General features: G+C 42.8%; 1 protein-coding gene across 2 annotated transcripts; it reads left to right on the top strand.

The window, feature by feature from the left end:
* On the top strand, positions 1-26,949 carry tasor2 (transcription activation suppressor family member 2). Of its 2 annotated transcripts, none has more exons than XM_050073996.1 (22): positions 1-429; positions 734-882; positions 1,208-1,303; positions 1,399-1,471; positions 4,720-4,811; positions 4,912-5,049; positions 5,225-5,358; positions 5,465-5,481; positions 5,706-5,805; positions 5,917-6,011; positions 6,125-6,231; positions 10,133-10,205; positions 10,335-10,403; positions 10,497-12,860; positions 13,273-14,026; positions 14,238-14,697; positions 17,376-21,071; positions 23,735-23,857; positions 23,945-24,098; positions 24,213-24,318; positions 24,572-24,753; positions 25,047-26,949. In XM_050073996.1, the coding sequence occupies exons 1-22, from the start codon at positions 396-398 to the stop codon at positions 25,142-25,144; spliced, it is 9,114 nt and encodes a 3,037-aa protein (XP_049929953.1). In that variant the 5' UTR covers positions 1-395; the 3' UTR covers positions 25,145-26,949. The 2 variants fall into 2 exon arrangements, with proteins under 2 accessions (XP_049929953.1, XP_049929954.1); XM_050073997.1 differs by having other exon boundaries at positions 13,711-14,026.
* The last annotated feature ends 227 nt before the right edge of the window (positions 26,950-27,176 follow it).

The following is a 27,176-nucleotide window of genomic DNA, read 5'->3' on the forward strand; positions in this document are numbered from 1 at the left end:
ACCACCACCAGTTTGGTGTAGACTTTCAAGATGGATGCTTTTGCGTCGATAGGTTTCTGTTTCTTTTTCGAAACGGACTCTACATGCGGCGATCCCCCCCACACGAACACTGAAGATATTTATTCACATTAACGGATTTACCACCCGTGAAACGATAAAAGTGGATTTAAGTGGATATTTTTGTGCCTACGTGTTCGGACTGTCGCTTATTTTGTAACTTCCTGGTTGTCGCATTAATATGTCTGTTGAAACTGCGGCGAGAGCTCAAGTTACTAAAGGTTTTCTGGACCCAGGATACATGGGACTTTATTATTCTGTTGTTATGTTTAAAACCAGACACAGCTGTTTCCACGGATGGGCAAAGGGAAAACGACAGATTTCATAAGTGCTCAGCAATGGAAAGTGGGAATGGTGGTGCCTCGAGTAAAGGTGACTGGCTTTTTTTGTAATGCCCTCGTGTAACTTTCACTTTAGGGTTAACAAGAAAACATAGGTTGGATGTTTATTTCCTTCTACGCATAGCTAGAAGAGGTATAGAGCTGCCGTTGATGCGTGATTAGACAGAAAAGGGACGCGTAGATAAGGTGTCGTGTCTCTCAGTACAAACAGTCCCAGCCTTGTGAAATAATTCGGAAACTTTTCCCCCAGCTGAAAAACGAAAACGCAGTTTGTTGTAATTTCGCCATTATGGCGTGTATATTGTGCTAAAGTTTGCATTTGTGTCCACTTTTAGGTGTTTTAGTACCTGTCTCAGAAACTTCTGTCGTCTTTCAAAACAACATTTTGGCTCCACTCAAAAGTGCGTACTTGTATGAGGAGTCAAAGCAGTCTTTCAGATACAAGTCTGCTGTCCTGGTAAAGAATTCAGCACTGGAAGAAAAGGTCAGTCCACATCCTATTCCTCATGTCCCAACATTAGATGGCATTAAACATTAAGCCATGTGTAATGGTTAACCTTAAATGTGTGCACATGTAATCAACAGCTGCACAGGTTTTTTAATGCCTTTTAAATATCCAGAACACACCCTTATTTCAATTACTGTATCCTTTCACCACTAGCAGTGATTTTATATTATATCCTGTATTTGAAAAGCCTTGGCCAAGAATAAAATGACTGCATGAACATAGGAACTGCCCTTTAATGCTATGAGAGGAGCTTCAAACATGACATTGACAGCTCCCAATCTGATTTCTTCTTTCGTGGTAGTATTATGCTTTCCGAGAAAATAGAAGAGAAGCAGGATACTCAGAGGAGGACCTGAAGGAGTCCTATGGGTTTTTGCTGTTTGATGATGTCAACAAGGTAAAACACTTGAGACGCTGGCACACTTGAGACAAAAACATGCTCCAACAAATCTCGCTGATGTTGCTGATATTAATATTTTTATTTGTTTAAAGGCTAATGCGCTTGGAGAAACCGGTGTGCTTACTGGAAACAGCACATGTACGACGCTGGGAGATCCTTCAAATGGTAAATTATGATGAGTTGAGCGCCCCCCCCCCCCCGACCTCTCGTACTGTCACTGTGTCAACCAGTAGTGTGATCACAATGACATTGACATTTCAGTATGGTCAGCTCAGGCGTGACCAAAATGCAATAGTGAAAACACCAAGTTAAGGTTTGTACACAAGAGTTTGTGTAGCATGTAACTCAGATATACTCAGTGGAGACTTGTTTAAAAAATTCAAAGAACTACATCAAGTCTTTGTCATTTATTTGAAGTATTTTATTCAAAGTTATTACCTTGATGGCCTTATCCAGGACACTGCCCATGCATGCACCCTGTCCTGTCTGTAGTGCAGATCAAGCAAAGGAATAGTCCATGTTGAGTGTCTGGTGCTCCCCTGCCTCTGAAAGTGAAAGCAACTTAAATAGCTGTATGAATGTCTATAAATGAAAGTGGAAGAATTTCTGTTGTGAAACAGAAACTGTTGAGTTCAGGATATGCATTGTGTCGAAGGCAGAAAGAAGTTAACTATGTGTGTGACTGTGCACTGTAACATGGATCTCATTTAACTGTGACAAGTACTCCTATGATTTCTTTGTGACTACACATTTAAAATGTTTCCTCTCAGAGATCCTGTCTAATATCTCTCGGCCTGCTTTAGGCTGTGATAAACATTGGTCAAAGTCCTTGTTTTCTCTGTGTACCGTGGTGTAAAATCACACTGGAGTGGCACATGAAACAAGAGCTCCACTGTGTCACCTGTAATTGAATGTTGCACAGGGTTAATCTGTGTTGTGCGTCTCACTCTGCCTGTTTTGATATGTTTTAGTTCCTGTGCAGATTGCAATGGTGTTATACCTTCTCATAACAGACGCACTCATTCTTAACAGTATGACTGCATTTTAAATGGCTGAAAGAGACAGAGACATCTGGGAAGGTCATACAGCTAGTTTTTTTTTTTTCTTCAAATATGTCGTAACTTTCTTCACTTTGTCAGCACAAAGCTTGCAGGGGAGTATAAAGGCCACACCGAACTTACCAAACCAGTTATTGGCTCTTTGTTTAGCCTCCTACGTTCAGAATTGCAACCTGAGAGACCTTATCTGTACCAGAGAGATCTTACCTGAATGTTGCTCATTGTTAAAAACATATTTCACTGCTTGAAAGATGGTCTTTTCATAAAACTAGGCTGTCTGTGCTGTAGAAAGACACAAATACTTTTGACATTGGTGCTACATGACCATGACCAGAGAAAAAAACAACAGGAAAAGGGCTGTGGCCTTTGCTTTTGCTCAGGAGGTAGAAAACCTACAACTCCCAGAATGCACTGCGCTGCACTGGACCAGAAGTAACAGAATCTTGGTGCATATTTTATCAGCCCTGCTGAGTTTCAACATTTGATCTCAGCTTTTTCAGCCTCCATTTTTACAATACAGGAAATATTATGGCGCCTCCTTCCTGTTCAGAATTTTTTGTATTACAGCCAAACAGTGCACAAAAATATGTTTCAGAAGATATTTTAGGCGAGAAATAGGCAATACAGTAACAGAATCTTGGTTTATATTTGATCAGCAGTGCCTAGTTTTACTGCTTGATCTGAGTTTGGTCTGAGTTTGAGAGGGAGCAATGGGTCTCTCTCTCAATCTGATACTATAGAGTTTTTTTTGTTTGTTTTTTTGTAGGCCGACACGGACGTTGGCGTCACCCTAGTTCCCTCTTCAAAAAGCCAGTGGGATTTTTCCATTGGATTTTAGAGTATTGTAGAAAATAATCTTTGTGGCAAACAAGAGTTTATGATTCTTACACGTTTTGTTCAGCAAGATAATCTTCGCAAATTGACCACTTATGTAATTTTTAAAGCGTAAATGCAATTGCTAACATTTGGCTAAAAACAAACTACACCACAGTCGCATGACTTAATGTCACCACCGCAATGCATTTGTAAATCTATGTTCAAAGTGACAACATTCTGTAGTCTCAGTTAGCCACCTTTTAGCAGCCGCCATTTTTAAGACACCTTACAGTTTAAAAATTCACAAGGGGGTATTTATGTCATTTTATGTCATAGAACAAAACGTGAAAGTCTCTTAAGCTTGTGTAAAGCACAGATCTTATTTCAGACATCCAAACAAAAACCCACTGACTACAAGAGGAGTGAACATGGAGTGCTAAAATGCTAACTCACCTCCTGGTTTTAGGACTCATTCATGCACCACTCTCTATTCTCTGCCTCTGTGGTGGGAAGCATTCAAAAAAGTGCAATTTGTAGTTCAAGCCAGCAAAAATCTACAGGATGACAAAAAACGCCAGTTTGACCTGAGAGATGGGCAGGCCAATCTGGCTGCTGGTAAGATGGAGGGAGGTTTACAACAGTTCATTTACACATACTGCCCACATTGTTATGAAGCTAGTTAAAAAAATCTGCAAAGTATCCCTTAAAGTGTCTTATCTATCCCCATTCAGATGCCATTACATTGTGATTATTTAATTATACTGTGCGTAGTGCTTTTGTGTCTTTCTAAAGCATGATTGACAATAACTTGACTTTTTTTTCTTCTTGCCATAATTGTCTCATGCTTCACCTCAGAAAGTACACTATGTTGTAAGACATGAACAGGCCTGTAAATGTGGCCTTAAATGAGGAAGCAGCAACACCCGCCCTTTGTCCTTCAGCCAGCTCATGTTGGACTCCTGTCAGTAATTTTAATTTTCACCAAGAGACAGTAGAAGAAGTGAAAGTAACTATTAAAGTCCTAGTATCTGGTGGCCATTAGAGGTATTTTCTGCTGATGGGAGACTACACTTTCTCCTTGTGGAATCAATAAAGTTTATTGATTTGCTTTGTGGGAACTGAGAATTAAGAGCTTGATTTTGAGTGTGAGATCTAGTCTGTGTAAAAGAAGCCTAAAGTATCTATAGGGTTCCTTTCTCTTGTTGGTAAGCATAGAGAAATGTATGTATTATCACTTATCTAAAATATTCTGTACAAGAACATAGTGTAACATTGTTTGGCGTTCATGTTCAACTGCAGGAATAAGGTCATTCAGATAGCTGTTAATGGTGTAGTGCGCCCTTGACAGCTGTGACACATTCATCTTTCAAGGTGTGGCCTTGCTGCTGTAGGAGTGTCAGTTGTCTGTAAAGACACTTTGAAGTCATGAGTTAATAATTGTAGCTTTTTTATGGTTTCCTCAAATCTTGATAAGTGACCCTCCCTGTATTTATTTTTAATCGAACACACACTAAATGAAAGTTTTCTGTGTTCACTCAGGTGTTTACATATCAATGTACTCTGACTGTTTGGATCAAAATCGCTGGTATCATGGAAAATCTGGATACATTGCCATCATCAGGCTGACAAAGGTACTGAAGAAGAGCAATTGTGAAATATTTGTCTGAGGCGTTGTGTTTTTGCTCAAAGAAAATAATTAACAACAACACTGTCTTTTTGCATCACCAACAGGGTAGAGTTAAAAAGGTTGTAGAGAACTACACCCAGAATTTCACCGTGCCCACTGTGGGGTTTGACTGTCACGTGTCAGAACAGTTGCCTTCAGTGTCTGCCAATACCAGCTCCTTTCTTGCCTTCGAGAGAACCCAGGTGAGAAGAGACATGTGACTAGCGATGAAACTGTGTTTCTGTCTTATCTGTCTGTGTGTAGATGCATCCTTGTGGGTGCATTATTGTTGAGTACATTAATGGATGAGTGCATGTTAAGAGGGTAAAATTGCAGAGACACCAGGCAGCTCAAGTGCCTCTTGTTTTGTCCTTGCAGTATTACATGTATGAGCGGCTAGATAATGAAAGCAAGGCAACAACTCAATCTCCCAGCGCTGCCTGTCCTTTTGCCATTGTATCATTTTCATATACGGATACCAAAGCAACTTTTGCTGCACCACAGGAGAAAAGGTACTGTATCGCCACAGCACTACATTTACATGACCAAATACCAATTCATACAAACTGAGGGTAGTTAAATCATATTGATTTGTTGTTTCCTTATTTCTCTTTTCAGTGAGAAGAAAAAACTTGGTAAGTAACATGTAATTAATAGCATAGTTGTGTTTCTTTAAACATATTGCTTTCAAAAAGAAACAAAATAGCACTGCCATAAGGTAGATCAACCCAATAAACAGCTCATATGTCCCACTGTTTAAAAAAATATGTCATTGTAATAAATATTTGGCAATATATTAATAAAATATTCTTACACCTACAGTATATCAATGTACTTATTTGATTTTTTTTGCCCCCAGTTCTTCATTACTTCCCGTGGAAGGGTCAGCTTCAAATAGGCACCCAGTTCTATGATGTTGGGCTGAGGTCTACAGCAGGGGCCTTGATCCCTGCAGAACTGTAAGTTACAATGTGCACATAGACATTACAGATGCTTTTTTATTCTTAACTGTCTAACAATTAAGATTATATAACCTATTTTCTGTGCTTTGTCTTATTTTTCCATTTAAGGCCACCAGTGGTGAAAATTGACAGAGCCATTTCCATGGTAGATTTGAGAAAGCTGTTGCCAAGGGCTGTCTTTGAAACCTGCTACTCTGGTGAAGGTGTGCTGTTAGAAAATGTTGAGGGGAAAAAAAACCAGCCTTGTTGCACAGGATTTACATTTTCAAGGAGTGTCTCGACACAATTCTTAGATATACTTTTTGCTGTCTTTCAGTCTTTCTGGACGGCTTGTACTGCACCCTGTGTGAGCTGGTTTCTTTCGAGGCAGAAGAAACCAAATCACTCTCTCTGCTTCTGCGGGAGATCAAGGAGAAAGATCTTGTGAGTTCCTGTTTGTTATCAACCTTTCAGAGTTTGTAGGCCATAGTCAGTCATGCTATAAAATGTAAAAAAAAATAATCACAAATCGTACTAGTCGTACTCGTCGTCCTCCGCTTATCCGGGTCCGGGTCGCGGGGGCAGCAGCCTCAGCAAAGAAGCCCAGACACTTCCGTCAGCTCTTCCGCGGGAACCCCAAGGCGTTCCCAGGCCAGCTGGGTGATGTAATCCCTCCAGCGTGTTCTGGGGTGGCCCCGAGGTCTCCTTCCGGTTGGACATGCCCGAAACACCTCCCAAGGGAGGCGTCCGGAAGGCATCCTTACCAGATGCCCGAACCACCTCAACTGGCTCCTCTCGATGTGGAGGAGCAGCGGCTCTACTCCGAGTCCCTCCCGGATGTCTGAGCTCCTCACCCTATCCCTAAGGCTGAGCCCAGCCACCCTGCGGAGGAAACTCATTTCGGCCGCTTGCACTCGCAATCTCATTCTTTCGGTCACTACCCAGAGCTCGTGACCATAGGTGAGGATTGGAACGTAGATCGACCGGTAAATCGAGAGCTTCGCTTTCTGGCTAAGCTCCCTCTTCACCACAACGGACCGGTTAAGCGCCTGCATCACTGCTGACGCCGCCCCAATCCGCCTGTCAATCTCCCGCTCCATCCTACCCTCACTCGTGAACAAGATCCCGAGATACTTAAACTCCTCCACCTGAGGAAGGACCTCCCCCCTGACCTGGAGTGGGCAATCCACCCTTTTCCGGCTGAGGACCATGGCCTCAGACTTGGAGGTGCTGATTCTCATCCCAGCCGCTTCACACTCGGCTGCGAACCGCCCCAGCGAGAGCTGGAGGTCACTGTTCGATGGAGCTAGGAAGACCACGTCATCCGCAAAAAGCAGGGACGAGATCCTCCCGTCACCGAACCTGACACCCTCCACCACTCGGCTGCGCCTAGAAATTCTGTCCATAAAAGTTATGAACAGAACCGGTGACAAAGGGCAGCCCTGGCGGAGTCCAACCCTCACCGGGAACAGGTCCGACTTACTGCCAGCCACGCGAACCAGACTCATGCTCCTTTGGTACAGGGACTGGATGGCCCTTAGCAAGGGGCCACCAACCCCATACTCCCGGAGCACCCCCCACAGGATGCCCCTGGGGACACGGTCGTAAGCCTTCTCCAAATCCACAAAACACATGTGGACTGGTTGGGCAAACTCCCATGCCCCCTCCAGCACCCTGGCGAGGGTAAAGAGCTGGTCCACGGTTCCGCGTCCGGGACGAAAACCACATTGCTCCTCCTCAATCCGAGGTTCAACTATCGACCGGACCCTCTTCTCCAGCACCCTGGAGTAAACCTTACCGGGTAGGCTGAGGAGTGTGATCCCCCTGTAGTTGGAACACACCCTCTGGTCCCCTTTCTTGAAAATGGGAACCACCACCCCGGTCTGCCACTCCAGAGGCACTGCCCCCGATGTCCACGCAATGTTGCAGAGGCGTGTCAGCCAGGACAGCCCTACAACATCCAGAGCCTTGAGATATCCAGGACGAATCTCATCCACCCCCGGGGCTCCGCCGCCTCGGAGTTGTTTCACTACCTCAGCAACTTCTGCCCCAGAAATTGGACGACCCGCCCCCGAGACCCCCGTCTCTGTTTCCTCACTGGAATACGTGTTGGTGGGATTGAGGAGCTCCTCAAAGTATTCCTTCCACCGCCCGACAATGTCCTCAGTTGACGTCAGCAGCTCCCCGCCCCCACTGTAAACAGTGTGAGCAAGTTGCCGCCTTCCCCCCCTGAGGCGCCGGACGGTTTGCCAGAACCTCTTTGGAGCCGATCGATAGTCTTCCTCCATGGCCTCACCGAACTCCTCCCACGCCCGAGTTTTTGCCTCAACGACTGCCGCTGCTGCGCTCCGCTTGGCCCGCCGGTACCCGTCAGCTGCTTCCGGAGACCCACAGACCAACCATGCCCTGTAGGCCTCCTTCTTCAGCCTGACGGCTCCCCTCACCTCTGGTGTCCACCAGCGGGTTCGGGGATTACCGCCGCGACTGGCCCCAGCGGCCTTGCGGCCACAGCTCACAACAGCCGCCTCGACAATGGCAGAGCGGAACAAGGCCCATTCGGACTCAATGTCCCCCTCTGCCCTCGGGACGCGGTCGAAGCTCTCCCGGAGGTGGGAGTTGAAGATCATCTGGACAGGTTCTTCCGCCAGGCGTTCCCAGCAGACCCTCACTGTTCGTTTGGGCCTGCCAGGTCTGCGCGGCGTCCTCCCCCACCATCTGATCCAACTCACCACCAGGTGGTGATCAGTTGACAGCTCTGCTCCTCTCTTCACCCGAGTGTCCAGAACATATGGCCGCAGGTCAAATGATACGACTACAAAGTCGATCATTGACCTGCGACCTAGGCTGTCCTGGTGCCACGTGCACCGATGGACATCCTTATGTTTGAACATGGTGTTAGTTATGGCCAAACTGCGACCCGCACAGAAGTCCAATAACTGAACACCACTCGGGTTCAGATCGGGCAGGCCGTTCCTCCCAATCACGCCCCTCCAGGTCCCGCTGTCATTGCCCACGTGAGCGTTGAAGTCCCCCAGCAGAACAATGGAGTCCCCGGTCGGGGCGCTGTCCAGCACCCGTCCCAGGGACTCCAAAAAGGGTGGGTACTCTGAACTGTTGTTCGGTGCATAAGCACAGACAACAGTCAGGACCCGTTCCCCGACCCGAAGGCGCAGGGAAGCAACCCTTTCGTCTACCGGGGTAAACCCCAACGTACAGGCAGAGAGTCTGGGGGCTATCAGGAAGCCCACCCCGGCCCTCCGCCTCTCACCCGGAGCAACTCCAGCGAAGGAGAGAGTCCAACCCCTCTCAAGGACTAGGGTTCCAGACCCGGAACTATGTGTCGAGGTGAGGCCGACTATATCTAGCCGGTAGCGCTCAACCTCTTCCACAAGCTCCGGCTCCTTCCCCGCCAGAGAGGTGACATTCCATGTCCCAAGAGCCAACTTCTGTAACCGAGGATCGGACCGCCAAGGCCCCCGCCTTGGTCTGCTGCCCAATCCACATTGCACCGAACCCTTCTGGATCCCTCTGTGGGTGGTGGGCCTACAGGGGGACGAGCCCATGTAGCCGGTTCGGGCTGGGCCCGGCCGGACCCCATGGGCGAAGGCCCGACCACCAGGCGCTCGCCCACGGGCCCCAACCCCAGGCCTGGCTCCAGGGCGGGGCCCCGGTAACCCTCCGGGCCGGGTACATGTGTCCTTGTTCGTGTCCATCATGAAGGGTCTTTTGAACCGTTCTTCGTCTGACCCTTCGCCCAGAACCAATCTGCCATGGGAAACCCTACCAGGGGCAAAATGCCCCCGACAGCATAGCTCCTAGGGTCATTAGGGCACTCAAACTCCTCCACCACGATAAGGTGACGGTTCTCGGAGGAGATAATCACAAATATTTCATTTCATATCTTTCTGACTCTTAGCCACACTGAAAAAAAAACCCACAACTTTGGGCTCTGATGAATTGTGATTGGTATAATCACAAATACCAATCACAATTCATCAGAGCCCAAAGTTGTGTTTTTTTCAGTGTGGCTAAGAGTCAGAAAGATATGAAATGCAGAAAACTAAGCAAACATTTACATTTTTACAAATGTATCAAGGAAATGATTGTTTTTTGTTTTGTTTTTATCAAAGAATGACTTAAACAATTAATTGATTGTTAAAATTACAAGTCATTGTCTGTAAATTGTCTAGTCAATAGTTATGGCACTGGCAATTTCCTTTGCCTTACAACAGTTGGTCTACTTTTTATATCAGTATGCACTGCATGATAATGTTTTTTTTGAAGTTTAATTTTACTTCTTGTCCAACATCCAAAAACTCTAACAAACTTTCTCATATATGCACAGGCTCTCACCATTCAGCTGAATGATGGTGGTTTTCTTATCCTGTTGCACTCATCCCATTTCCTCACATATGATGGTAAGATATGAAAATGATGACATTATTTTGTTGTCAGTGTATGACAAAACTTGGAAAATTCTAACTTTCTTTACAACCATGATTCATCTTTATGTCAGCCACATGCAGTACATTTGTGTTTTTTTCCAGATACTGGGTCCAGTACTGATGTCCTGCAAGGCATGTTTGTGTTTCCAGTCTCACAAGTTATACAAAGAGGTGAATACAACATGTGTGTATTAGTGGATATTTTCATTTGATATGTTGAAAAAAGCAGAGATCAAAAACAAGTACTCTTTCTTGATTTTTCAGGCACAAAATCTGAACAGAAAAGGCCTGCCATGTCATCTGAAATCCTGCGGATTCTACCAGTACTAAGTTATGCAGAGGGTGAGGTTGAGAAAAACCCCATTTATCCAGATGAAGAGCTGTGTGAAGTCTTGGCGCAGCATATGCAGAGTTACGCAGCTCTGATAAATCCTGGGTTGGCAAGTCCCTCAAGGGAAATCAGCATCTTTCCAGATCAGTATGATGTGCTGGATGCTCACAAGCACCTCTATTCTTCCCCAGAGTGGACTAACAGGGCATGGCAGAGCTTCAGGTCATACCTGAGCAAGCCAGTCTCTTTTCAACTGCCAGTGTCAAAGGCTTCTGAAATCCTGGCAGCCGGACAAGAGGAGCGAATGGAAGACCTTGATGATGATGTCTACATCTGTCTGTCGTCTCCTGAGGAGGCACCAGCCAATCCTGTTAGTATGGAGTTAGAAGACAAGCTGACAGGTCAGAGATCTCCTGTAAACATTGAAACATCAGTGGACAGTGGTATAACAAGTGCTGAGGCACAAGAAGACATCACACCTGTGCCCAAGAATGTTATACCAGATGATTTGCAAGATGGTACAATATCTGTGGACAATGGTATAACAAGTGCTGAAGCACAAGTAGACGTAACACCTTTGCCCCAGAATGTTATACCAGATGATTTGCAAGATGGTACAACATCTGTGGACAGGGATATAACAAGTGCTGAAGCACAAAAAGACTTAATACCTGCACCTCAGAATGTTGTACCAGATGATTTGCAAGCTGGAGATGTTACAAAAGACACTGGCAAATCTGATCTGACTGTGCTGATCACAACGGATAAGGGGGCAAGAAATCTTCTGACTCCCCCTACATCAGATGACCTTCCTGCAGAGCTGATTGTCAGCATCACTTCGGCAGAACGAACTGTCACTGATGAGAGTATAAGTATGATCAGTACGGTGTCTGCAACAAAGCATAATGACTTTCAGCTTTCTGGTTTTCCAGCGGCCAAATTGCAAACGGCAGAAGTGAACTCTCTGAATGATGACACTGTTACAACCAAAAAGGTTTTGGACTGCCCTGAGGTCACCAATCTCACAAAAACAAAACGGAGGAAATTACGCAGGGGTTATTACAGAGGTCGGAAGAAAGTATCAAAAGTTTGCCTTGAGACTCCCAGTTTGAAAAAATTCAAAACACCAGTGGAGTATGACAACTTGAACAGTCAGTTGGAAGGCCAGGCCAAGGAATCATCAGCCCAACAAGAGTTGAGTAATCCCTCAGATATTGGTAGAAGGAAAATACAAAGGGGAAGGCGCATATTTGGAAAATCATTGTCAAAAAATGTTGGTTTAGCAGTACAAGAGGAGAAAAAATCTGACGCGGGAAAGCAGACTTTGGAAAACACCATTCTAATGGAACTTGCAGCTTGTCCTCTGAGAAAAAAAACGGAACGCTGGGACTTGAAGCCGATCATCAGTGAATGTGGAAGAATCTTGGTTCCCCATGGTTCTGCAGATATTGCTGATCAAATTAAGTCTTTAAAGGATAAGCTTCAGCCTAAAAAAGATGAAGAGTGCCAAAGTAAAATGTCGATCAGTGCTTCAGAGAATGCTCATTGCGCAGTCGAAATGGAGTACAAGTCTAGCACAGCTCCAGAGACAGCAGTGGATGAAACAGAGGCCACAACATCTAAGGATAGAGGGAACCGTCTTCAAAATGTCAGTGATGTCAATTCTGAACACAGCATTGTGAGACCGTCAGATGATGACAATGGTTCATTGACTTTGAATCAAGAGAGTAGTGTGCATTCTTCAAAGACTGATGGCACATCAACTCCTTCCTCAGAAGCAGTTCAGGAAAAACGCACTGATACCCTCTCCCCAGCAAAGTGTGCTACAAAAGGTGAATTTCTGTTAAGTAAATTAAAATCAGTTCTTCTAAGAGGAAAGAGAAAAACTGATAACCTTGCATCAGAGGAAAGACCTGCAGATACTGCCAAAGACACCGAGCCTTGTCTGAAGAAGGGCAAAATTGACTCAGATACTGGGATGCTGAAGACTAATTATGCAATTACAAGTGTCCAGGATACCAATGTGTATGTCAAGGAAGTTTCAAAGATGCTGTCAGTTGACCCTCTTTTTGCATATGCCCTTGGCCTTACCCCTAAAGCGACACCAGATAGAATACAGAAAACTGAAGGTCAGGACACTCAACAAAGGAAAGACTCATCAGATACACAAGAACAAACCATTCTAGACAAACAACCTCAAATCATACAAAGGCCTCCTTCAATCTTTCCAAGAAGGGGAAGGATTAAAATGCTAAAAAAGCATCAAGGCATCTCTACAGAATATGTTAGAAAGAAATGTAAGTCCTATTTCAAAATTCTGAAATTTGGAATGCTTGTTTTTTGTGCATGATGTGTAAAATCTCTTCAGTATTGTGTATGACATTGAAACTGACTGACCCTGTCTCGGATCTGTCACCTTTGCAACTGTCCTCAGCATGCTATACTTGCGCTAGTTAAGTCTTTGCTAGTTCTTAGTTTGCTTTTGCTTTTCTCTTGCTTGAGCTGCATTATGCCTGTCCTGTGCATCTGCATCCAAACCTAACATTATTGGCTTAATAAACCAATCCCGTTGCTTGAAACGATGGAATATATTACATGTTGGTGACAGTTTCCTAATAGATATACATTGGTATATTTCAAATGCTTTCAATGTGCTACTTTCTATTTTCATGCAGTTTCTCTTTTTTCTCCTCTGTTTTGTCTTCACAGGGTGGTTGCATTTTCAAACCCCAGCTTGTTTTGCCAGTGAAAAACTCAAATACAAAGAGTGTACTAGGGATAATTCTATCAGCAAGACTGATAAGGAAAAAATGAACAGTGCTTGCTCATCTACAGATGCTTTGAACTTACTTGCTGACTTGGCACTCAGTGCCAGTAATGACCAGGTTCCACCACAACCAGACCCAGCACTTGAGAGAAAACCTGAGACAAGTTTGAAGAAAAGTGACCTTACAAATGATGTTACCAGTGCTGAACAAGAGTCAGTCCTTCATGCTCTGCTTAGACAGCCTGCTGCTAGACCCATGCAGCCTCTTGAGTCTCCTTCACCAAGCCATCTTATGGGAGGCAGTGAATTGGTTGGTTTGATATCTAAAGAACATGCTTACTCATTGCCCCCATCTTCCTCTCTACTGTTGGGTTTGCCAGGTACACCATTCCAGGTATCCCCTTTAAGTGGTTCTACAAGACTGCTGCACCATCACCAGACAATGTATGGCGATGGAATTAATACACTACACCCATCTATCAGCCAGGATGATAGAAGTGAACAAAACCATAGGACTCCAGAATACCTGAAAAGATACATGGGGCACAGAAGAAAGTTCAGACAATCCCGTACCTTTGTTAGCAAGGATGGATCTATCCAAGTCACAAAGCAGTGGAAAGAAAACTATGACTTTAATCTAGACAGCAAGTTTACAAGTGACTCAAAGGATAAAACCATTGTCCGAGCCTTGCATGGGTATGTATGTTTTGTTACCTTTTTAAACAAGAAATTGCAACATAAAAGTAAAAGATGCATCTTTTGACATAACTTCAGTACTATTCTTGTTTGTATCTAGTTGTCAAATGTGGGTGATAGTCAGTAAAGTTGACTTTAAGCTCAGATGACATGATCTGATTCACAATTATACTGAAAGAGCTAATTTTTGTGCATCTCACATCTTCGATAGCCCATGGGATTTCTCAATGCAAGACACCAGTGAAGAGGTCCGGCTTATCGTCCACATGTGGATAGGTCTGTTCTACAGCAGGTCAACAGCCAGACTCTTTCATGTTGACTCGAACTCATGTTCAGAAGAGAGAGATTCTTTGGAATTGTCCAGTGGAATGGTACCAGCCCCGAGCCCTGAGCTCAAGGCCAGTTCATTTGCTCCTTTCCCGAGTGTAACAGACACTTCAGACCCTTCATTTTCAAAAGCTTTGGACCTCAGCAAAAAGGATGACTCTGTCTTGGACCAAGGACCTCTGATTTTAGACTTGTCAATGAAAAACTCCAAGGCAGAGATTGTCACTTCAGATCCACAAGTCAACAGAAAAGACACTTCTGTGTCCGGTGATGGGAAAGAAGCTAGTGAAACGTTGAACACACCCAAGTCATCTGTGGGACTAGAGGAGGCAAGCACAATGCAGGTTTGGTTCTAATGTTATTGTTACTTTAAAGACAAACTAATAAGGACCAGGTATGTGAACTTGCGACACAGTAGAAGACTTAGAATCATCAGCATAATTTATGGACAACTAATGAAGAACTACTGAAGGTAATAGGGTGAGTTGGTAGGGCGAATCCACTGTTTTCCGACAGTGATATGGCATCTGAATAGTCACAAGCTCCTCTGCAAATCCCCTCAGACCTTTTGGCCACAGTTCCAAACAATTGTCTCTGCATTGGAGACTTTGAACATGGCTCTCAGACCTCATGTCTCCAGCCTCCTTTGGAATGCTGAAAAATCTTAGGCTGTGATGGACATCCAGAATTTAATTCACTACACCATTTAGGTTTATTCTGTCAATCTACAAGGCTCCACCACTATCTGATATAAAGATTCTGAATTGCTATTTGGCACGTAGGTGCAAACCAATGGACTACCCCTTTCAATTCCCCAGGGGAAACTCAAATGCATGAGCACACAACCAGAACTTGAATATCCTCACACCCACAAGGCCAGCAGCCTGGACGACTCCGAAGAAGGAGAGTCCAGCTTCGATCCACGAGCACAGAAATGAGCCCAACTAGTTGGTGTCATTTTGCCTCGTGGACAAATACCAGGTCTTTCAACACCAAAGGTGACATTCCACATATTGATTGCAAGTTTCAGTGGCTAGTGTTGAACTAGACAAGGCCTGCACCTTTGCTTACTACTTAACATACCATGTACCAGACCCTTTATTCAATTTTTTTGGGCAGTGACTCCAGAACAGAAAAGGCTCTGCCTTTGTTCAGGCTCAGACTGGCAAAGCTGCATGGGGTGAGGCCAAATTACTAGGCAATCCTGTGTAGACTTCTCTCCAAGGCTTGGCTTTAGCAGGGATGCAAATATTCCACATTCCAGATAAGGTGGCTATGCCCTGTTTTAACCTTCACAGAACAACTTTCATATAACTCCTTTTTTGGCCTTTATACATGGACCAGTTTGCAATGGGAGACTCTGACAAAAACTGTTGTCCCTGATAACACAGCTCCCACGTAAAACCTTCAAACATGGATGCATGCTTCTGGTCCAGCAGAAATTAATTATTTACAGTTGACTAAGGTGTGAGCTTCAGAGATGGTCAACATCATCAGCTCCCTTTATCCCTTTTAATCTCCCCTATTGGGTAGTCTATTGCAAGTTCATCCTACCACGCAAAGATGCCTCCTGTGCGCCTTATGGTTTGCGCTATATTAAACCATATACCAGAATAAGTATTGATGTTTGTGTACATTTTTCTAGAGCCCTGTGCAGTGTCTCTCATGTCACATTTGTGCCGTTTTTTGGTAATGCACAAATTCCCCAGATGGACTGCACAATCCATGCTGCTGACAGACTGTATGATAGCTACAGGGATTAAGCAAACTCAAAGTGAATACCTTCATACCCCAATTTGGTTTTTCTGAGCATAAAGTGACTGAATTTGGATGAAAGGTTGGAACTGACTCATGGACTGTGGTGACACCTTGTAGACAGCCTGTCACTTAAAGCAGCCATGCCCTTAATTATGCGTAACTTTAAGCAGTGATACAATTTAAATGGGTGAGTTAAATAAAAATTCACTCCCTGTTCACTAGTCATGTACAGGGAAATTAGCCAAAGAGACCAAAACTGCTTTTCTTTATGAGGCTCTAAACATGCTAATTTTTGCTGTAAAGTTGGGCATTTTAACATGGGTGTCTATGGGGCTTGACTGGCTTTTGAGCCAGCCTCAGGTGGCCATTAAAGGAACTGCAGTTTTTAGCACTTCCTCATTGGCTTCATTTTTTTCAGCCCCGGTGGTAGCCACTTGTTTATGACTGATGCACCTACATGTCAGGTAGTCTCTTACACAGACGCTGAAGACGTCAGCACGCTGGCTGACTCTGTCGTCTGTGGACATTCCCATAGGAGAGTTGTAATAGAACTAGCGCTGGCTCCCAGCGGCAGTGATGTGATTGGATCCAAATCTGTGTACTTCCATACTTCCTCGACCAAGGGCTGATTAGCTTTGCCTTACACCCGCCTACACCGGAATTGCTGTTCCCCGAATTGTTGTCCCTAGTACAACAGAAAGTGAAGTGTTCAGTGCATCGCAAGAAGAGATTAAAATGTATATGATTTCATTTGATTCAGCTATATTGCAGAGCTGCAACATCCACAAGATTGGAGAAATTAAGGATTTACAGCGTGCTGTACCTATGGCAACGCCATCACATGGTCTGGATATCCCTGCCCATTTCTATTACAAAACGAAAGACGAATGTCCCCAGACTCCCATTCTGAAGTAAGGGAGGCTGGTCATGCGAGACTACATGTCAGGCAGCAATTATCTGGCCTCATTACGTCCACCAAGGGAGTTGTGTTTTCAGTTTGTTTTTCTGTTGCTGTTTGTTAGCAGGATTAGGGAAAAACTACTGGTCCAATTTTCATGAAACTTTAGGGTTTACCATGGGCCATGGACGAATTTTGTGTGACAGGGCTGATACACTAATTATTTTTCACTTTGATTAACATTGTAAGATGAGGCATTTGACCTTGGCGGGGGTCTGCCCTCTGCAAGTGCCCCTGTAGTTGAATGAAAGACATTTGTAATAGATAATATGTCATTTTTATTCTGTTTTCTTCTTCATTTTCTAGTGTTACAAAAAGATGGTGCACTCTACAGAGATTCAGATCAGTGAGGGGAATGATGTCAGAAGCACCTTTGAGGATAAGAGGACTTGTACCCCTTCTCAAAAAGCTGGGAGTCTGGACAATACAGATGTACCATCTTGTAAAGGAACATTCATTCTTGAACAAGAGGAAATTAAAAGTGCATCCAGTCAGCAAGAAAATAATCAGACAGGCCCAGGAAGTGGCCACATGTCATGTGAATGCAACGATGAGCCTGTTGGAATTGAAAATTCAGAACATACAGCTAAAAGCATAGTGCAAAAACAAGAAAGGAATTCATCCAAATCTGTGACAGATGAAGAAGTCGACTCCAAAAAGGAAGCAGACGATGTGGTCCATGCTGTTGAGCATGATAAAATTGATTCCAAAGAGGGGGAAAACTTGGAAGTGAAAGAAAAGCCATGGCAAGAAGACAATGTAGAATCTTCTCCAACAGTTGTTGATACAGGTGATGATTCAACAAACACAGAATCCGGTGTACTCTGCAATGGTCCTCTGGAAAATGAGAAGCAGTTATCTCAGGAGAAACCTACAGCAGTTTCCCCAGGCAAGGTTGAAAATGTCAATGAAGATGAGGATTGTTCTGAAGTAAACACAGGTAACGTGATGGAAGATGAAGATCACCTTGGAAAAGAAGACAGACTTGATGAGAAAGACAGATGTGATTCACCTGTGAAAGCTGACAGTGATCTGAGTGATCAACCAGTACCTATGATGTGTGATGGCCCAGACTCAGTAAAGGATGGCATCATAGAGTGTTATCACAAACCACCATTGGATGAGGAACCACCTCAAGTCAACAGCGAAGAAGATGCTTGCCATGATTTACAGTTGAGACAGCTTTGTGCAACCAGCAGTGTGATGACAGACGAACAAGCCATTTCAGAAAAATCTCCTGAAGAATCCTTAAAAATGGAGCCTATTGCTAAAGAAACTGCAGTTGAGGAACATTTGGAAAAAGATGTTTGTTTGGCAGATAAGACACTTCAAACGGCAGCATTAGCCATGTCTGATGAGAACAACTGTTCATTAGATGACTCTAACTCAGCTGGGCTTATTCCCCAGACAAATGACAGTGTTGAAACAGGAAGCCAAATCAAAGTAATGGAAAACTTCAGTCTAAGTTGTGATGACCATGAAGATGGGGATACCCAATCATTTGAGGGAGAGCAAAAGGTTGATAATGTAACTGAGAAAGAGCTGTTTCATCATCAGTCTCATTCACTTTACAGTGAAGCCAAAGTGACACTATTTCAAGAAACAGATCTCAAACAGATTGACAAAATAAATGATGGATTGGAAAAGATCAATGGTCGGGTTGTAATTCCATTTATTGGAATAGACACCTCTGAAGACAATACAGTACAACCACATGGCTCACCCTCACCAGGCAAGGTTGAAGAAGTTGTTCAGGGCCAGGAAGAAATACCATTTATCAGTGGAACTAACTACCCTGAAACTGTCCTACCCACAGAGGTGTGCAGTACATCTCAAATGTACAGTAAAAAGGCAGAATTACCTGCTGGCAGAATATCACTATCACTTCTTCATGTAAGTGAAAACAACCAGCTAGTGGTTTCGGAAAATGAGTATGACGGCCGGTGCTCTACCCCAACTATGGATGAGAAACCATATGAGTACTTACCTTGCTCTGGCCCAAGTGCTAGTGCTTCTGATTTTAGTGGTGGTGAAACCACTGGAAACAAGGCTCATAAATGTCTTGATGTAGGGCTGATATCTCAAAAGGATGAGATGTTACTTGAAAACAAACTTTGTCACAAGTCTACAGTAAACAGTGATGCCATGCCTCATCGCGATCTTCACCCTGATCTTGAGCTAAGGACTCTAAGAGTTCTGCAAAGTATAGACAAGTACCTCCCCAAATCAAGCCACACTGACAAAACCAGCCAAATTGAGACAGCTGATATGAAACACTCTATTGATCAAACCCCTAATCCTACGAGCAAGTGCATGCCCCCTTGCTTAGCCCTAAGACACACCTCAGCTGATGTCATCAACCAGAAAATAAGCAATACAAAGTCAGCAATGGGGGCAGCCCCTACCTCACAAGAACTACAGACAGAATCAACAGGTCACTTTCTCATATCACCTTTCAAAAGAAACTTAGAGGAAGTACTTGGTGTTAAGTTGCAGTTTAAGAAAACAGACTCATCAGTTCCTCAACACTATTTTGAAAGAACAGATAAATTACAGGAAGCCTCGGTAGGGCAAGATTATTGTCATCCCTACAGATCCGTTCCCTCTACTGAGAGTTTGCAAGCTATTAAACCAAACATTATTGACCAAGATAAGCATAAGACAACATCACAGACCAATATAAGTCATGAACCACATTCGTACAGTCAGCGTCCTGTCATGGCAGTAAAACCATCTAAGAGTGATGAAAGTCAAGCAGACAGCATCTCTATAGACAGACTGATTGAAAAAGCTGCAATGTCACATTTCTCCAGAAATAAACAGACTAAAACCCCTGTAGTCACACACACCACACCCACTACAATGCTCTTGGAGAAAAAGACAGAGAAACACAAGAGAAACTCTGAAAGACTAAATGATGACAAGCAAGAGACAAGTGAGCATTCTTCAATAAGCAGCTGGTTATCAAATGTCACTGACAGTAAGTCTTACTCAGATAAAGCTCAATCTGTATGTCTAGATCCTTTCTACCAGCACCAAGGAAGGGGCACTTCAAAATTCAACAAAATGCTTTCATCATCTCTCCCCGTGCAGTCTTTTGAATCTGCAGGAAGTTCCTCTAAACATGTTGATGGAAACCAAGGTTTCATGACCTACAGTTTAGTTGAGAAATTTGGGCAAACAACTAAAGAGGGCATTGCGATGGATCAAACAGGATGCTCAGACACATCGACTTCACGTGCGGATTACAAAGATGGTGGCATGATTGATGACAGTCTCCTCCTCGACCCTCAAAGCTCACTCATCTGTACAGTCTATAACACCACCCGGAAGAGACCTTATTCTTTTCTTGAGCAAGTCTCTCGGAGGTGCCTACAAGATGACATCACTGAGGCATCAATGGAACAGGAGTGCCTTATCTTCTCAGAACAAATGAGACAGCTTTTGAAAAGAAGTAAGAAGGGACCCACCATGGACACACATGACAAATTGCACTTGTCTTGTGCCAGTCCTGTGACTGTGCAGTTTTCGAGTCTAGAAGAGCAGGAGGATGCAGTGGAACACTTGAATGCACACTTGGATCCACTGTCAGTTGTTGGACAAAAAATCAAGGTAGACATGTCAGACAGGAAAGACCTGGCAGACACCACAGAGGAAGAAAAGACTTTTCACTCTCAAAAAACATCTCAAGGAACAGGGAACCCAATGGAACATCCTGGGATATCTTGCCTGACCTCAGAGTGTGCCAGGCTGTATGAGGCAAAGATGAATGATGTTTGTGCTGTCAGAAAGGTTCCATCCACACCCAAGCACTTCAAGATGGATCGAGGTTACCTGAAGACTGAATCAAGTAACCATTTTGACTTCTGTGATCAAATGAAGAGGGAGATGGATGAGAGTTTCCGTAGTAAACTGAATTCAGTTGTGAAGAAATCCTGTAAAACAAAGTACAGATTCTACATATTAGTGACATCAGATGATCCCTTCTTTGAGGAAACGAAGGTAAGACAAGTTTTCAACTAACTTCCAATGCAGTATTTCCTTTAAATATGTTTACTACAATTTTCCAAAGATATACTTTTTATAGCCTACATTCTTGAACTAAACCACCCCAAATGCATTTTTTGACAACGAAACACTTATCCCTTCTACAAAAGGAGCCAGTACAAGTTTGTCTGCTACTTAATGGAGTTTAGAAATCAACTTGGATTCATGTCACATTTTCACGGCCAATTCCACAGCGCGTTTTCACACAGGAAAAAAAAATCTAAATATTCATGCAAACTTCCAAGTCTTACCCTGTAGAACAAGCTATTTTTCTGCTGTCCATCTATATGATAAATTCTTTAAAATATGGCTAAATATACTGCTTTTATCGCAGTCCCTGCAGAAAACACATTCTCACAGACCTCGTCACATATTGACGTGCTTGGTTATGGACTTTTCACGTCCACATACGATGTGCAAGGTATCCTTGGTGTGTTGGTTGTTGATGTTCTGGGACACTGTGTCTAGTTCTGTCTGTTACGTGCATTGTCTTTTTTAAGATACAATTTTGTTATCACGGGAAATTTAACGTTATATACAATCTCTTTTCAAAATAAACGCACTATGTTGTTACAACACCGCAAATTGACGTTTTAGGAAAAAAGAACAGGGTTTGGTGGGACGTGAACACAGCTCTCTCCGGTGAAAGTCAGTGTTTGTTGGACTTACCTGCTCCACTCTGACTTTTGCCGCCTTTACTTTCATCCTTGTCCTGCCGCATTTCCCCCTTACACCGCTGGGTGCTGTTAAACTATAAAGGCAACCGGCCTCGTATCATGCTGTCTTTAAAGAACAACTTTTTTTGTTGGTTTCTGATGCCGCAAGTCACTGCAAGTCAGATTTTGTTCATTTTAGTTTTAGTTCACCTGTTAAAAGCACCTTAGTACAGCCATGTGCTAAGGCTGTGTCCTTACTGCGGCGGATTGAATTCAGTACCAACCCAGGGCCTTTTGTTGCATATCGCCCCCTCTCTTTCTGCCCCCTTTCCTGTCACTCTTTGTCTGTACTGCCCAATAAAGGCAAAATACCAGAAAATAATCTAAAAAAAAGTCAGAGACAAACAGATAAACATTGAATAGGGTGGTAATTTATGCTCGAATGACTAGTCATACTGGTCAGGCATCAAAATGTAGTGTTTCTCCCACATTCTTTAACTTCCGGTGGCCTGTCACGCCTAAACTTTTAGGACTGGAATACCTCTTTGACCATTTCTTAACAATGAATCTGTCACTCAAAGGGCAATGTTGCAGTGAGTTGTTTTCTTTCTTTTCTGTTCACTTGCTGCAGTAAACTAGTCTACTTGTTTACTTGTATAGCTACTGTTAATGTTACCTAATGTGAAAGCAATTCTATGCATTTACTCAGAGTCTACGTAAATGTAACAAAACTACCAAGGTTGGCTTATATAATTAAGATTTGAATCACTAGAGATTACATAAACATTGACTAAAATATTTTTCTGCAATTTTTGGTCAAGAATTATGATCGAAATATCAAAGTCGCACTTGAAGTGTTAAGATGAAATGTTGCACTGCTAACACCAGTTTGCAAGTTTTGACGAAGATTTAGATCATGCAATAAGGCATGCCTGCTTTGTTCTTTCATTGAATTGTCATAAAGATCTACAACGAATAAAACAACTTGTGAACGCACGTCAGAAAAGCCCAGACTCCATCTTGTGGGACTCTTAATGCCCAATGTTGGTAGGTTCTGTGACACAGCCAGTCAAAGTTGATTGGCCACATCTTTTAACTCTGGCAGCAGCATGTGCCAAAGACAGTGACTTAACCAATGTACCGATCTGTTCCACATCACAGAAGTTTCTATGATATCGTCATAATAATGTTCTACAAGAGTCACATAGCCAGCAAATCATCTGTGGTGTTAAGGTGTCTAGTGAGTTCCTCCAGAGCTAAAATATAGTCATGCTTCACCTCTTGAGCACTGATTATCAAATTATGTTTGTCTTTTTTACCACTAAGAGTTGTATTAAAGTGATAGACAACTATTAATGTTTTTTGTGCCATTTTAATGACAATGCTCGCCTTACCATGTGCAAATGATTCATCAAAATAAATTCACCCACAACACTATTTTGCAAAGGCACCATCCAAGCATCCTGGGCTTAGTACTGCCCAAGACGACTGCGATTGGTTTAAAGAAATAAAAACAAACACTCGCAACTCGCTAACACAGCACTGTGTAGATAGGTCTAGCTACATGAAACTAATCAAACACAAATAAGCCTCGCTAAGAAAAGGAGCATTTCTGATATTTTCCCGTAAGCCCTTATTTCTTCCTTTTTTAATAATAAAGAACTTCTGATCATAACATTTAAAAAGGGATGCGTAAATATGAGTTCAGTCTGTCATAACTGGTTTGAATCCAAACTGATCACAGCCTCTGATCTTCTTATGAGTGTTTCATAACCAAAACATACAATTTGGCAGGAGTATCATTAAAAAAACACAGATGGTTTTAAATGGGGTTATGATTCAGACATCCAGTGTGTTTAAACCAAGGCTGACGCATTTCCAGCTTTACATGTCTTTATTAATGTAATGTCTAATGGAAAATGGCTTTTAACGTTTTGGTCATTTCTCCTTGATTTCCAAAAGGCACAGTTAGAAGCAGAGGGCCACACAGCTGTACAGCCATCCGAGTTCTTCCTTAGTGAGGATAGTGCTTCATCTCTACTCATCATTCTCAGGAATGAAGACATTGCAGAGCACATTTGTGAGGTAACTGATCAGCTGGTGAAGAAGATCATGATGGGACTTTTGCAGTAGATAATCATGAATTAATGACTCTGCTCACCACCACCTCAGGTCCCGCGCTTGCTCGAGCTGAAGAATACACCAGGTGTGCAGTTTGCTGGAATTGACGAACCAGATGATGTCGTGAATCTCACCCATCAGGAGCTGTTCACCAGGGGTGGCTTTATAATGTTCGACAGAGCAGCACTGGAGCCCCTCAGCCTTTGTATGTGCAATTTTAACTGAATACCAGCTTACTGTTGTTTAAGATGTTGTCATGAAAGCACCTTATAATTTATCCCAGTTTAACTCACAATATCATCTTTGTATGAATTTTAAGGCAACATTCAAAAAATGGCAGAAATCTTGAAAGAGCTAAGCAGAACGGGGAAGTGGAAGTGGATGTTGCACTACAGAGACAGCCGTAGACTGAAGGAAAATGCAAGGTAGGGGTCAACTTTAGAAACATAACTACAAATAAAACCCAGTTATTTCTTACTTCCCTATATAGCAGGTGACAAGTGTTTTAAAAGTCTGTCTTTTTTCATGTTTTTCCATTCCATATATCACGCTCTTTCACATATTTTCCTTATATTTTCACAGTCATTATACAGAGTGGTTACGCTGATTGTTTATTTTATAAACGCCTTTTCATCAAATTGTTGCCTATCCAAACATTTTGTCTCGTCCCATATCCAGGTTGAGTGCAGAGGCAAAAGAGAAGAAGCAGTTCCTTAACTGGTGCCAAGAAGCTGGAATTATGGAGGTCATGCCGTACCATGAGTGTGACCTCATGTCAAGAGATCGGCCCGACTATCTGACATGTTTGGTCCGTTTGCAGGTCCAGAACATATCAGCCCGTTACCCTGTTTTTATAACTGGTGAGACACTAATGCACTAATACATTAACTGTTCCTTTACATTCAATGAGTCATATGATATTGGGGTTCAATTCGAAGATGTTGTTAGCAAGAATTTATAAACATTACTAATATATAACTAAGAGTGATAGCTTTGAGTGCTCCGGTGCCTTAAAACCAGCAAGGTGAATTTGATCCCCAAAAGTCACATAGTGCTGGTTGAGTTTCGACACTGTCTCTGGGTTAACCTGTAAAGGTTTTATTTATTGTGCAGTGCATAAAGGAATGACATGTTTGTTTTTTTATTGTTACAGATTCAACAACTGACAGCACATTTGGAAGGAATGGAATTTTAACAATGACTTTCAGCTCTTTCCTGACGTGTTCTCCAAGCGAAACATTTACAGCCTGAGCTGGAAAAGGTCTGATGGACACATTTAAGTTGTGCAAATTCAAGAACACAACAATGAAAACACTCACTGAATGTGAGGAGAAACTAGAGATTTACCCACAATTTCAAAAATACTACATTTAAAGGAATACTTCACTCGCAAATGACCATTTGTGTAACAGTCACTCACCGTGTTACCTTGACTTTGTGGAGAAAACTGGTCTTCTTGCATGTCTCCATCGTGAACGGAGAATCCAAAAAAGGTGAACATTCTTCATGAGTTGAAGTAAACAGGGACCACTTTTAACAACAGCAAGACTATATCAAAACATTTGCTGACAAACTCTCACACAACTCCTGCATTATAATTCAAGTCTCATTCATCCTGTCATTTGCTCAGTGCTCCCCACACACATGCATATTCACTAAATTATGATTTAAAACAGGTTAGTACAAACAGTCTCATTCACGGCCGAGTAGCATGCCTGGATATGCTCATGTGTTTGAACTCTGATATGCACACGTGTGCTCAGGCCAAGAGAAAACCTGCTGTGCTGAAAAATGTTTAACGTGCATGCAAAAAAACTGCAGTTCCTCTAATGGCCACTTGAGGCTGGCTCCAGAAGCAAGTTAATCTCCATCGACCTCCATGTTAAAATGCCCAACTTTACAGCAGAAATAAACATGTTTACAGCCTGGTATGGAAACCGTTTTGGTCTACATAAGTAATTTCCTCCTTTATGATAACTGTACAGGGGTGATTTTTTTTATATAACCCCCCAGTTTTCCATTTTATTAAGGCTTAAAATTATGCATAATTAAGGGCTGGCTGCTTTGAGAAAGAGGCTCTCTGCAGATACGGTCTTTGGCATCTCCACTCCTCCACAGCTACAGCCTCTCGTCCAAATACGGTCACTTCTGGCTGCACAAAGCCAAGATGGCATCATCCCAAATGCCAAACTCAAGGCTTCAAAACATGAGTCCACAAACCAATGGGTGACGTCCATCCATTATTTTATACAATCTATTGCTCAGGCACACTCAGGGGTACTACTTGTGGGTGGAGGTGTTTTATATTGTCATGTTTAAGTGCAAATGCATGTGTTTGTAATGTACTGAGCATATGGCTGGATAATTGAGTTTTGATATAGTTTTGCTGTTGTTAAACACGGTCCCCATTTACTTCAATTCATGAAGAATGTTCACCATTATTGGATCGTTCGCTCACCGTAGAGGCATTAGAGAAAAACAGTTTTCTTCACGACTACAAGGTAACACACGGTGAGTAATTGATATACAAATGGTCATTTTGCAGGTTGACAGTTCTTTTATTTTTCTTGAGTACATCAGTTCAGCTTTTTTGTATGAAGCAATAATTATTGATTTATTATTTGACATGTTTTGTGTTTGTTTCATTTCTCAACTAAGTTATCATTCAGTTAATGGATCGTGACAAAATGCCAATATACAGGCAGGTGTACTGTATATAATGTATGCATCTTGTATTATATTTTTTATTGTTTTTTACAGTGTATATTTAGTTTTTCTTTTCAGTCCTGATCTCAAACATTTGCCGCACAATCATTGTTAGTGTTTGTTTTTAGGTATAAATTGACACAATTGCGACAAAGCTAAATTAGCCTGTTTGTATATTTTATATATTTAAGTATACTACTCTTCACTGTTGAGGTTGTTGACAGTGATTCTTAACTCATGAGTGTTGAATAGTTGGTGCACAGCAATGTAACAAACTCAGCACTTGTTTATGTTTATATTTCATGACTCTGTCAAGAGCAGTTTGACTGAGAATAAAGCGGTTTCTGTAATTGTTTTGCTTTTAAAAGAAAGAAAGAAAACATTCATACAAGCTGAAGAATGAACTACTCACACTACACTATGTGTTGCCACTCACAGATCATCCTTCCAGAAATAAGACCTATGACTGTTTACAAAAGGATGAGGTTGCTGCCATCTGGCTGTAAATAGACTCAAATGAACTGTCTTTGTGTGTAGGTAGAGTGACACACATAATGGATACATGCAATGGAAAATG

The sequence above is a fragment of the Epinephelus moara genome, chromosome 20 (genome assembly GCF_006386435.1).
Source record: "Epinephelus moara isolate mb chromosome 20, YSFRI_EMoa_1.0, whole genome shotgun sequence".
Lineage (NCBI taxonomy): Eukaryota > Metazoa > Chordata > Actinopteri > Perciformes > Serranidae > Epinephelus > Epinephelus moara.

Bases quoted from the DNA above. Each gene is read 5' to 3' on its own strand.
- tasor2 (XM_050073996.1), top strand. From the start codon at position 396: ATGGAAAGTGGGAATGGTGGTGCCTCGAGTAAAG. The intron at 1,472-4,719 runs GTAAATTATGAT...GTGTTCACTCAG, and splicing joins GCTGGGAGATCCTTCAAATG to GTGTTTACATATCAATGTAC. The intron at 21,072-23,734 runs GTAAGACAAGTT...GATTTCCAAAAG, and splicing joins CCTTCTTTGAGGAAACGAAG to GCACAGTTAGAAGCAGAGGG.